At 33.4% G+C, this 14071-nt stretch overlaps 1 protein-coding gene across 12 annotated transcripts in view; it reads left to right on the forward strand.

The window, feature by feature from the left end:
• The window catches only part of LOC127706182 (kinesin-like protein KIF21A), a 122384-nt gene that overhangs the window by 19017 nt on the left and 89296 nt on the right, over positions 1–14071 (forward strand). For all 12 annotated transcript variants that reach the window (XM_052210620.1, XM_052210629.1, XM_052210628.1 and 9 more), the window contains exon 4: positions 9275–9457. In XM_052210620.1, the coding sequence (XP_052066580.1) occupies positions 9275–9457 (183 nt within the window). The remainder of the gene's footprint in view (positions 1–9274; positions 9458–14071) is intronic.

Raw genomic sequence — 14071 nt, forward strand, 5'->3', positions numbered from 1 at the left:
GTACATCGTACATTGATTTTGGAAAAAAAAATTGCATGAATTTTTTTTTTTTTTATCATAATATCTGTATACTGTTTTTCCTTCAAATCAAATAAAAGCACCCTACTGATATGTCATTTAGTTGTGCATGCAATAGTGCCTTTGAAAGTTTGAAGACATTAAAATATTTCATTAACAGCATGACAGGACAAAACTAAGAGTGAACGACCTATGACTGTTTATTCTAGTGAATTATAAACCATTGATCCTCCAGAGAAAAGTGACATAAGATTACGCAGGCTTTAGATTAGGGACAATATTGATTTTTACGATAGATCTAGGTATTTCTATGCATTAATCATCGCTTAAATTATATTGATTGCGATTATTTATAGTATTATATCGTTGATTAGATTATCGTAAAATCAAAGCAATTTATTGATATAATTTTTTAATGTTTTTTATATTTCTTGCTATAAGATCCGATGTGGGAAATTTCGTCTTTGATCAGATACTGTACTTCAACGGTTTTATCGGTTTTATTGTCAGGTTTAGTCACTATCAATATTTCAACGGTTAGATATGTGAAATGTGGTCGATTTCAAGTATGTCAATTGCTACTTGTTATGATGGCTTCGACTGTTATAAGTATATATGGGTTACAAGTTAACTCTACAAGTGCTGTTGAAGTATTGCATATTTTTATGATATTTACCCAAGAGTAGCTTCCTGGACAGATGTAAATACGGAACATCTTTGATGTTTTTAAAACGATGAAGCCAAAATCAAATTAAGGTATAAACTTAAATTTTTCTGACTGATTTATACTGTAAACCAACTTATTTTTGCGGATACTTTATTTCGCGTTTAGCCCTTTCTAGCACATTTCGCAGGGATTTTAAATAGCGATTTTCAAATTTACTTGATGTAGTTAAATAAAGAAAGATCCAAGTTTTAATACATGTTCGCAACGATTTATATTCGCGTTATTTTTCTAATCGCGAATGTCACGAAAATAAATCGCTCACGAAAATTAGTTGGTTTACAGTATGTAGCTTTTTGGCTATTTATTTCAATGTTATATATATATGACTGCTGAATACTTAGTGTTCCTTTTCTGGCCATTTCATGTTCACATTTAGAATGAGTAGTATATATATAACATTGTTTGCTGGAGAATTAGTCAAAACTTAAAAGGATGTTTATATTGACAAAGATAGGACAAATATTCTTGGTTTCAGTCTTGTTATATTCAACCGATGTTACAGTTGTACAAATTAGCTATTCCTTGTTTTAAAGGATTTGCCTGTGTATGTTACTATATTCTTTTAACTGTGAACCTCTAAACATATGCTTGCATAAGATTTGGAAAAGATTTAAAATTTGAAAAGATTTTCTTGGCTGAATCATTGACCCCAATAAAAAGACAATATTAAAATTTATTTTTAATTATGATCTTAGGGAAACTATATATGTACGAAATGTTTGTTTACACCTTTTCCATGACCCTTGACCCACCTGTTTGACATTGATAACCTTATATTTTGACTGACTGAGCCCCTATAAGTATGAAATAGGTATTAGCCTGTTGTTCAGTAGTTGTCGTTTGTTGATGTGGTTCATAAGTGTTTCACGTTTCTCGTTTTTTATATAAGGTAGACCATTCGTTTTCCTGTTTGAATGGTTTTACACTAGTCATTTTGGGGCCCTTTATAGCTTGCTGTTCAGTGTGAGCCAAGGCTCCGTGTTGAAGGCCATACTTTGACCTATAATTGTTTACTTTTTATACATTGTGACTTAAATGGAGAGTTGTCTCATTGGCACTCATACCACATCTTCTTATTTATAGTTGATATCAATTTATCCTCCTACACTCCGCTGACCTGAACATAACCTGTTTTATGTCAATAAATATACATGTATGCTATGTGACGTGGGAGGAATACTAGTATTAATACCTTTTTTCCTGAGACCTTTAACTTTAAATTCCTATTGAATTTTACATTGAAATCTTAATCTATATTTTATCAAAACAAGCTTTTGATTTTAAATAGAGTATAAAATATACTTGATGTGAATTTAAATGGTCATGTTATAATGTTTACTGCAGTGTGAATTGAAAATTCACTTGTATTAAGTTTATTGATATCAACAGTATATATAGGAGTATATATGTTTAACTACCTTGTTGCTTAGAATGGCCAAATATCAGGATATAAAGTTGTAATAGAGGTCGTATGATCTATATTGTTACTGTTGGGTGTTGATATCAGATATTTGATTGTTTTATGGTGATTTTTTTCAATGATTATAGAGCTTGGTATATTATGTAGACACCTGTCTATTGTTGAAGACTCAATGTTGACCACTAGATATCTTTTGGTTATTTTTGCCATTAGGTTGCTGTCTCGTTTGCGTATACCGTACTCAACATCTCCTTTTATTCATAGTAAATATATTTGTAATTAGTGTTCAACTTTCATAAGTATTTTCTTTAGACCAGAATGGGCAGCTTCAACTTTTTTAACATTTTTAAGGGTTGCTGGACATGATAAATAAGTCTAGTAAATATGAGAATTAAGGAGATGTGGTATGATTGCCAATGAGAAACCATTCACCAAAGACCAAATATATTGTTCTTGCCCTACTATATATATATGATTATAGACCCTGTACCAAGGTGCATACTGTATTTACAGCTCGATCTAAGCTTTGTTTACATCAATGATACATTTTAAGATGTCCTTGGGGGTAATTGCTGTATGGTTGAATTGCGGTCTCATTGATGTATCACATCTCCTTTTATTCATACAAAATATCTAAAAGATCGAAGAGATTTTCTTTTTGTCAAAAATTTATATCATTATACTAAATCAATTTTTACAGCAACATCTATTAATATCATATTCTAAGGGAAAATTGTCGGCAATAACTTTTGTGTTCTTAAAATAAAATCACCTTATTTCGCATAGCCTATACATAGCATCATAACAATGTTTGCCTTTTTTCTGGATCAAAAGTTGAAACATGCTTTGTGTCAATTTTCTCTTGTGGCAATAAAAAGTCGTGTAAATAGCCATAAATATGAATTATTAAATGATTCATTAAACACACAATGTTAAAATAATCTATAGAGCTGTGTTCTGTCATCTTTCAAATTTCCCAGGGTGTAAACTTTGCTGTAAGGACTATTGTTCAGAGTGTTAATAGCCAATTCATGAGTTGCTCGGCTGTAAAAAATTATGAATGAATTCAACCATCTGACCTCATGATCACTTAATATATATGCTTGAGGTTGAGTTATAAACTGAAATTATTGCTGTATTTATCTTTATTATTGAACAATTAACACAAATCTGAGTTTATTTATTGCAATTTTAGGAAATGGTGCTGGCAAATTATGCTATCAAAATTTAAAATGCAAGTTTTTATTTTTGTTACACTTATTCATTTCAAAGCAATTTTCTGAATTTGCAATAGTTGGTCTTAGAGGACATGGAATTTAGAGAAGACTGAAGGATTAGACTAAATAGAACTGACAGTGATTCTGCAGGATGTTTTGGAAAATTATTAATTATTGGAAATGCTTTTTGAATTAAAAAAAAAAACCCAGACAATTCATTGTGTAAATAAATTGTTAATATCTATTTGATAAATTGTTGATATCTTACTTAAACCACCACACATAAATAGCACAGATAACCTTTTTTCTGTTTAATTTAGCAAAATACTTTAGATATCTGATAGCTTGAGAAAAAGTTGTTGAAATAGGACAAAATGACATAATTTCTAATTAAAGGGAATGGAGGATTATAGCTTGCACCCAAATTTTCAAAAATTCTAAATAAGCAACAAAATTTAGAAGCAACCACCTCTGATGAAGTTAATGACATTTTTTGACATTGGCCAATTTGAACTATATGCTCCTTCCAGTAGGGTGTTCTTTTTTATATGTCCAAAAGTTGTGGAAAATTCAGAAAACCTATGGAATCATCGTTCACTGAGCTAATTAACTTCTAATATTTTCTGACAGTTAAGGATATTTTATAAAAGCTTTGAGGTAGAAATTTCTCATGATAACCCCATATTAAAGTTTTCACCTCTGAATGAATGTAATAATTCATAATGATGTTTTAGTTGTTTTTATATCTGTTGCATCATACACTTCGCTGAATCTGACAAAATTACCCCAGAGGTGTATATATGTATGTACCGATCGTTATCTTTATATGGTGTAAATTGTTGTTTTCAAAACAATTTCATGGTCTGATTGTTAAAAAGTTAACTTTTTTCACAGTAATTACATGTATACAATATTCAATTTAATGCTTGTAGGAAAGCTTTTCATTTTTCTAAAAAGAAATATATTTAAAGGCACATTCTTAGCTTTTTTGCCATCTTTAAGTATCAGCAATTTAAATGATTATGAAAAGCATGCAATAAAAGTCATATGGTATATGAATGTCATAAATTTGTTTTTTAATTTTCAAAAGGAGTTTTTTGCAATTTTTGTGGTTCAAAATAGGGCAGTGAGTGTTCTGACATAAAACTTGTCGATGGAAAAGTAAATTAAAATGCAATATCAGATTCATTTGAAAATAATGAATGCATTATGTAAGGTGCGAAAAGAATCAATGAATGAGATTTAAGAAATTTCACAAGTATACCTACCAGTTAATGTAGTGGTAATATATTATACCCCCACTCTGAAAGTTTGGGCTATATTGCTATCACCTTGTACATATTTCTGTTTGTTTGTCTGTCTGTCTGTCCTTCCCTATGTCCATCTGTTCTTCTGTTTGTCTTAAATATTTTCATTACTTTTCTCAGAAACCACTTGACAGAATGACTTGATATTTGGTCATCAGCTTGACAGTGATGAGTTGCAATGTGACTGCTTTTTCAGACCTGTCAAATGCTTACTTCATAATTTGACAGTACTCAGAATTTTTTGATAAGTTAAATAAACTTCTTCACACTTTTCTCAGTCACTGCTTCACAAAATTAATTACTATATCTTTGGTCAGCAGCTCGACAGGTGCTCAGAATCCAAGATGGTTACTATTTTAGCGACCCAAGAAATAGACTATCTTAGCTAGTGTTTCTTGTGTGTGTGTATATTTTAAGTTGACCAGGGGTAGGTCTTTTTTTAAGTTTTCAAAATTTAATTTAATATCTTCTTCATGAATTCAGTCGATTAATCAAAATTTTCAAATTGAATTTGCAAGCCTGAGTCTGCAATAAGTGTTTTAATTGAAAGAGTGTTATTATAATATCCTTTAGATAAAGATAAACCAAGCATGTATTGCAGCAGAGAAGTTATAAAAAAAGAACGGACTATTTATTGCATCATAACTAGATTTTTAGAAAATATTATTTTGGGGTTAAAACATAAATTCAACTGTTTGTGATGGTTTTGTTGTATTGTGTATTTTACTTTGGGTTTTATTGCCTGGCACATTTTATCACTTTTGTAGTGCACAGAGCATACAGAATAGTAATCAGGTCTGCAGTTTTCTTAGATTTTCATTGTCTGATTGTCAGGAACTAAGGATAATGGCATTTATACAATTTTATGCAATTGTATTGTCCAATGCATCTTGCATTGTAGTTGTAGATTATACACTGTGTTTAAGAATACCATTGGTATATACTTTAATTAAATATGGATGTTTTAGAGCTTAGGGTATTGTTTAGACACTTATCTTTAGTTGAAGAGTTGTTGACCAAGATGCCTTTTGGTTATTTATGTTGTTTGGTAGCTGTCTTATTAACATGCACTCTCAATTGTCTTTTCATATTTCAATGGTATTTTTAAAGGCAGTGTATAAAATAAACAACTGACAAATTCAGATTTTCCTGTATATTGGTATTTGCATATAAGTATTGAACTAAGTTAGATGATTGAAGCCGTATTGTCTGCGTTGAAATAACAGAGGGTATTTTATATGCAGGTTTGGAGAAACATTGACCTCTGTACTTAATATAGTGATGTATAAATGAAGCATTATTGATTTGGGTAAAAGAGAATAAGAAAAAGATATCAATTTGATCAGCAAAATGTCGTTAATTGTTTGTGGATCAGTGAGTCAATTTATTTAGCATGAGAATTAATATATTTTATCAGGAAATTGATTAGGTTTAGTTTCAGCAGAGAACATGTACAACAGTTGTTATCTGAGGAGGTAGGGGAAATATAAATAAATGGGTAATGAGATAGCGGGATGCATGGAAGAAATATGATTTATAGAATTTAGGAAAGACTTTTTGATACTTTAAAAAGATGTAGAGTTAACATTTATGAGAGATATATGAAAGAAAAAAATTATGAATGAAAATGGAAGAAAGTTTTGAGAGACCACTGAATGATTAGGGAAAAGCGGAAATCGTTTTTCAAGAAAAGGGGGGGGGGGGGGGGGGGGGGGGGGAGGGGGGGGCAAATTATGTGAAGACTGCTGATTGATTCAAGGGTCATGACAGGATATTTTTGTAAAGTAATAGTTTAGAGGCTAGGAATGCCCTTTACCGTCTGTTGTCAAACGGTCATTTTCGGCTATTGTTAGCGTCAAATTGGTCAAAATATTATCGTGATTCGTCAAAATATCCTTATTGTTATTCGTCAGAGGTCTCAAATAATTAACCGTTATCATTATTTTTGGAAAGAATTTAACGGGAGTCGTCAAAATCAGTCGATTATTTTACAGTCATAAAGAAAGTGTTCATTTTATTGTCATGCACCAAAAATTACTGTTAACGTCATTTGGCCAGATTTTTTATCGTTATTCATCATGAAGGTACCCCCCATTACGACCCTCATTTATGATACCTGTATTTTGAAAGGAAAAAATTGAGGCTTCAAGCTGTGCAGAACATATGAAAATATGAATTTGATTGATTATTGGTTATTTAACATCAAATTTAATGCAAAGGGAAAAAGAAGAAAAACACCAACATTTCACCGATGAAGGATAGTTAGAAGAAAATGAATTAAATACCTTATTTTCACCCTTGTCAGTGGGTCTCATTGGGGTCTAAGCGTGACGCGGGATTGCCGATTTTTTGTAAGCGTGAGACGTGAAAGTCAAATGATTATGCCGTGAAAACAGGAAATGAAGTCTAGCGGGATACGGGAAATTACAACAAAAAAATGAGAATTGCTTACGTACATAGTGTAAGCGGGATACGGGAATTTGACAAAACAGTAAGGGAGATCCGGGATCAGAACCCCCCAATGAAACCCCCTTGTCATTTCTTTTGGATGATAGAATACAAATGAATAGAATGCAAATACAAAAGTCAATTAAATTCTATTATTGAGTTGAAATGTAGATAATAGAGGATGGTAAATGTTCAATCATGTTTATATTGTAATTGTTTCTCTTAATCTTTCCAATTGATAGCATTTAAATAATCTTTAACATTCACTTAATATATCAGAATAGAATGATAGTCTAGACCATCCTAACTAAGTAATCAGGTTGAAAGAGAAGTTGATTTGTCAAGTCAAAAGGTGAAGAGACTTTATTAAGAAATAGAGACATTTTCACTTACAGTTTTTGGTAGGATTATTTATGAGAAACAGTCTTGTTTGAAATCTTTGTATTTATTACCGGTTGTTATCCATCCATTGACAATTTTTTTGGGGGTAGGTGGGTTTTAAGGCTGTTTCTCATATCTAGAAGTAAAAGAAAGACTTCAAAATAGGACAGTTATGTCAGTTTTTCATCCTCTTTTTCCGTAAGAGTAAAAAGTTTGAAGGCTGAGAGTAAATTTTGAAGACCAGGAAATAAAAATAGTTATATATAATAAACTTTCTTAGATTCTTTCTTATATAATGCCTTTGTGCATCTATTATTCTTTTTAGTCTGATAACTGACATTCTGGAAATCTATACAAATGGGGGAAAGGGTATGAAATTTGAGATCTCTGCCCATTGCCTCTGGACAGCTAGTTACTAGATACTACATTTAAATGTATTTGAAAGTCATTGAATAATCTTACAAATAGTAAATAAGATTTTATCACTTGGTACTTTGATGACTTGACTTTGCAGTTGGTTAAATTTCTGACCAGTTTTTGTCGAGCCTTCGACTTTAGTCGAAAAAGGGAGACATAGCGATCCTACATTCCGTCGGCGTCGTCGGCGGCGTCCACAAATATTCACTCTGTGGTTAAAGTTTTTGAAATTTTAATAACTTTCTTAAACTATCCTGGATTTCTACCAAACTTGGACAGAAGCTTGTTTATGATCATAAGATAGTATCCAGAAGTAAATTTTGTAAAAATAAAATTCCATTTTTTTCGTATTTTACTTATAAATGGACTTAGTTTTTCTGCCGGGAAATATTACATTCACTCTGTGGTTAAAGTTTTTAAAGTTTTAATAACTTTCTTAAACTATCCTGGGTTTCTACCAAACTTGGACAGAAGCTTGTTTATGATCATAAGATAGTATCCAGAAGTAAATTTTGTAAAAAAAAAAAATCCATTTTTTCCTTATTTTACTTTTAAATGGACTTAGATTTTCTGCCAGGAAACAACACATTCACTCTGTGGTTAAAGTTTTTAAAATTTTAATAACTTTCTTATACTATTTTGGATTTGTACCAAACTTTTACAGAAGCTTGTTTATGATCAAAAGCTAGTATCTAGAAGGAAATTTTGTTAAAAAATAAATCCATTTTTTCCGTATTTAACTTTTAAATGGACTTAGATTTTTTGCCAGGAAACAACACATTCACTCTGTGGTTAGAGTTTTTAAAATTTTAATAACTTTCTTATACTATTTTGGATTTGTACCAAACTTGGACAGAAGCTTGTTTATGATCAAATGCTAGTATCTAGAAGGAAATTTTGTTTTCTTCCAGTTAACAATACATTCACTCGGCAGTTAAAGTTTTTTTAACATTTATTAGATTCATAAACTATCCTGGATTTTTACCAAACTTGGACAGAAGCTTCTTACAATCAAAAGATAGTATCATGAGGAATATTTTTATTGATTTACTTCCTCATTTTTGTTGAGCCTGCCATTAACAGAAAAAGTAGGCGAGACACTGGGTTCCGCGGAACCCTTACAAATTTTTTGAACAGTTGAGCAGTTTGATTTGAAGAAACAAATTACAATTGGGTCAGAATTTTGAATAAACTGGAATAGGTGGAGAAAAACACTTACAATCAAGTCACTGTAAATGTTGTCATCTATGAGCATGCTTAATTTAACAGTTTCTAACTTAATTATTGACATGTACAAATATATCAGCAGTCCATATCAAGATTTGTATGTATTTTTCAGACTGGTTCTGGTAAGACCTACACTATGGGTACAGGGTTTGATGTCAACCATGTTGAAGAAGAGATTGGTATTGTACCCAGAGCTGTTGACCATCTGTTTAAGGGTATTGCTGAAAGACAGATGGAAGCCAAAGAGAATAACCAACCTCCTCCTGACTTTAAGATTACAGCACAGTTTATAGAGGTATGATGATAAGATTATAAATTCAGAAATTATTGCATAGATATAGGAAGATGTGGTATGAGTGCCAATGAGACAACTCTCCATCCAAGTTACAATTTATAAAAGTAAACCATTATAGGTCAAGGTACGGCCTTCAACACTGAGCATTGGCTCACACCGAACAGCAAGCTATAAAGGGCCCCAAAAAATTACTAGTGTAAAACCATTCAAACTGAAAAACCAACGGCATGCATTTATTCTGCAATTTATGAAGAATGAACAAAAATGCGAGTTTGATTATTGCAAATTTCAGAAAAATCTGCATATAGATATAAATGTATCTGTTATCAGAATTAAAGTTCTTATTATTGCAATACTCACCCAGTCGCTTTATTCGGATTAATAAAAACCTTGCAATAATTTCTGAATTTACAGTAGTTAATCAATCATATGGGGACCTTGGACAAGTGATGTAAGTTGTTTGTGTTGAACAACATGAATTGTCATTGATATGGTCATAATTATGAATTAGCTGTTTACAAAACTTAATACTAAAGATTTACTTCCCTAGGAATAGATAAAGTTAGTTGTATTGTCTAAAACCTTTCGGAATTCAGGTCCTCAATGCTCTTCAACTTCTTACTTTATTTGGCCTTATCAAATTTTTTTTTGAGAGCGTCACTACATTAGTCTTTTGAAGATGAAACCTGTGTCTGGGGTACAAAATTTTAATCCTGGTATCTATGATGATTTTTTTTTCATTTACAATGATAACTTATACAACATGTCAACATGGTTAACTCTGAGGTAGTGAGTTGAGTTCTATTCCTATCTAAATTGACAAGGATTACCTGTTATCCTGCTGAAGTTCTATGGTTCTCTGAGGTGGTGAGTTGAGTTCTATTCCTATCTAAATTGACAAGGATTACCTGTTATCCTGCTAAAGTGATATGGTTCTCTGAGGTGTGAGTTGAGTTCTACTCCTATCTAAATTGACAAGGATTACCTGTTATCCTGCTAAAGTTCTATGGTTCTCTGAGGTGGTGAGTTGAGTTCTATTCCTATCTAAATTGACAAGGATTACCTGTTATCCTGCTAAAGGTCTATGGTTCTCTGAGGTAGTGAGTTGAGTTCTATTCCTATCTAAATTGACAAGGATTACCTGTTATCCTGCTAAAGTTCTATGGTTCTCTGAGGTGGTGAGTTGAGTTCTATTCCTATCTAAATTGACAAGGATTACCTGTTATCCTGCTAAAGTTCTATGGTTCTCTGAGGTGTGAGTTGAGTTCTATTCCTATCTAAATTGACAAGGATTACCTGTTATCCTGCTAAAGGTCTATGGTTTTCTGAGGTGGTGAGTTGAGTTCTATTCCTATCTAAATTGACAAGGATTACCTGTTATCCTGCTGAACGTCTATGGTTCTCTGAGGTGGTGAGTTGAGTTCTATTCCTATCTAAATTGACAAGGATTGCCTGTTATCCTGCTAAAGGTCTATGGTTCTCTGAGGTGGTGAGTTGAGTTCTATTCCTATCTAAATTGACAAGGATTACCTGTTATCCTGCTAAAGGTCTATGGTTCTCTGAGGTGGTGAGTTGAGTTCTATTCCTATCTAAATTGACAAGGATTACCTGTTATCCTGCTAAAGGTCTATGGTTCTCTGAGGTGGTGAGTTGAGTTCTATTCCTATCTAAATTGACAAGGATTACCTGTTATCCTACTAAAGTTCTATGGTTCTCTGAGGTGGTGAGTTGAGTTCTATTCCTATCTAAATTGACAAGGATTACCTGTTATCCTGCTGAAGTTCTATGGTTCTCTGAGGTGGTGAGTTGAGTTCTATTCCTATCTAAATTGACAAGGATTACCTGTTATCCTGCTAAAGTTCTATGGTTCTCTGAGGTGGTGAGTTGAGCTCTATTCCTATCTAAATTGACAAGGATTACCTGTTATCCTGCTGAAGGGATATGGTTCTCTGAGGTGTGAGTTGAGCTCTATTCCTATCTAAATTGACAAGGATTACCTGTTATCCTGCTAAAGTTCTATGGTTCTCTGAGGTGGTGAGTTGAGTTCTATTCCTATCTAAACTGACAAGGATTACCTGTTATCCTGCTAAAGGTCTATGGTTCTCTGAGGTGTGAGTTGAGTTCTATTCCTATGTAAATTGACAAGGATTACCTGTTATCCTGCTAAAGTTCTATGGTTCTCTGAGGTGGTGAGTTGAGTTCTATTCCTATGTAAATTGATAAGGATTACCTGTTATCCTGCTAAAGTTCTATGGTTCTCTGAGGTGTGAGTTGAGTTCTATTCCTATGTAAATTGACAAGGATTACCTGTTATCCTGCTAAAGTTCTATGGTTCTCTGAGGTGTGAGTTGAGTTCTATTCCTATCTAAATTGACAAGGATTACCTGTTATCCTGCTAAAGTTCTATGGTTCTCTGAGGTGGTGAGTTGAGTTCTATTCCTATCTAAATTGACAAGGATTACCTGTTATCCTGCTGAAGGGATATGGTTCTCTGAGGTGTGAGTTGAGTTCTATTCCTATCTAAATTGACAAGGATTACCTGTTATCCTGCTAAAGTTCTATGGTTCTCTGAGGTGGTGAGTTGAGTTCTATTCCTATGTAAATTGACAAGGATTACCTGTTATCCTGCTAAAGTTCTATGGTTCTCTGAGGTGGTGAGTTGAGTTCTATTCCTATGTAAATTGACAAGGATTACCTGTTATCCTGCTAAAGTTCTATGGTTCTCTGAGGTGTGAGTTGAGTTCTATTCCTATCTAAATTGACAAGGATTACCTGTTATCCTGCTAAAGTTCTATGGTTCTCTGAGGTGGTGAGTTGAGTTCTATTCCTATCTAAATTGACAAGGATTACCTGTTATCCTGCTGAAGGGATATGGTTCTCTGAGGTGTGAGTTGAGCTCTATTCCTATCTAAATTGACAAGGATTACCTGTTATCCTGCTAAAGTTCTATGGTTCTCTGAGGTGGTGAGTTGAGTTCTATTCCTATCTAAAATTGACAAGGATTACCTGTTATCCTGCTGAAGGGATATGGGTCTCTGAGGTGTGAGTTGAGCTCTATTCCTATCTAAATTGACAAGGATTACCTGTTATCCTGCTAAAGTTCTATGGTTCTCTGAGGTGGTGAGTTGAGTTCTATTCCTATCTAAACTGACAAGGATTACCTGTTATCCTGCTAAAGGTCTATGGTTCTCTGAGGTGTGAGTTGAGTTCTATTCCTATGTAAATTGACAAGGATTACCTGTTATCCTGCTAAAGTTCTATGGTTCTCTGAGGTGGTGAGTTGAGTTCTATTCCTATGTAAATTGACAAGGATTACCTGTTATCCTGCTAAAGTTCTATGGTTCTCTGAGGTGTGAGTTGAGTTCTATTCCTATGTAAATTGACAAGGATTACCTGTTATCCTGCTAAAGTTCTATGGTTCTCTGAGGTGTGAGTTGAGCTCTATTCCTATCTAAATTGACAAGGATTACCTGTTATCCTGCTAAAGTTCTATGGTTCTCTGAGGTGTGAGTTGAGTTCTATTCCTATCTAAATTGACAAGGATTACCTGTTATCCTGCCAAAGGTCTATGGTTCTCTGAGGTGGTGAGTTGAGTTCTATTCCTATCTAAATTGACAAGGATTACCTGTTATCCTGCTAAAGTTCTATGGTTCTCTGAGGTGTGAGTTGAGCTCTATTCCTATCTAAATTGACAAGGATTACCTGTTATCCTGCTAAAGTTCTATGGTTCTCTGAGGTGTGAGTTGAGTTCTATTCCTATCTAAATTGACAAGGATTACCTGTTATCCTGCTGAAGGGATATGGTTCTCTGAGGTGTGAGTTGAGCTCTATTCCTATCTAAATTGACAAGGATTACCTGTTATCCTGCTAAAGTTCTATGGTTCTCTGAGGTGTGAGTTGAGTTCTATTCCTATCTAAATTGACAAGGATTACCTGTTATCCTGCTGAAGGGATATGGTTCTCTGAGGTGTGAGTTGAGCTCTATTCCTATCTAAATTGACAAGGATTACCTGTTATCCTGCTAAAGTTCTATGGTTCTCTGAGGTGGTGAGTTGAGTTCTATTCCTATCTAAATTGACAAGGATTACCTGTTATCCTGCTAAAGGTCTATGGTTCTCTGAGGTGGTGAGTTGAGTTCTATTCCTATCTAAATTGACAAGGATTACCAGTTATCCTGCTAAAGTTCTATGGTTCTCTGAGGTGGTGAGTTGAGTTCTATTCCTATGTAAATTGACAAGGATTACCTGTTATCCTGCTAAAGTTCTATGGTTCTCTGAGGTGGTGAGTTGAGTTCTATTCCTATCTAAATTGACAAGGATTACCTGTTATCCTGCTAAAGTTCTATGGTTCTCTGAATTGGTGAGTTGAGTTCTATTCCTATCTAAATTGACAAGGATTACCTGTTATCCTGCTAAAGTTCTATGGTTCTCTGAGGTGGTGAGTTGAGTTCTATTCCTATCTAAATTGACAAGGATTACCTGTTATCCTGCTAGAGTTCTATGGTTCTCTGAGGTGGTGAGTTGAGTTCTATTCCTATCTAAATTGACAAGGATTACCTGTTATCCTGCTAAAGTTCTATGGTTCTCTGAGGTGTGAGTTGAGTTCTATTCCTAT

This window comes from Mytilus californianus, unplaced genomic scaffold (genome assembly GCF_021869535.1).
Source record: "Mytilus californianus isolate M0D057914Y unplaced genomic scaffold, xbMytCali1.0.p SCAF_6, whole genome shotgun sequence".
Taxonomy (NCBI): domain Eukaryota; kingdom Metazoa; phylum Mollusca; class Bivalvia; order Mytilida; family Mytilidae; genus Mytilus; species Mytilus californianus.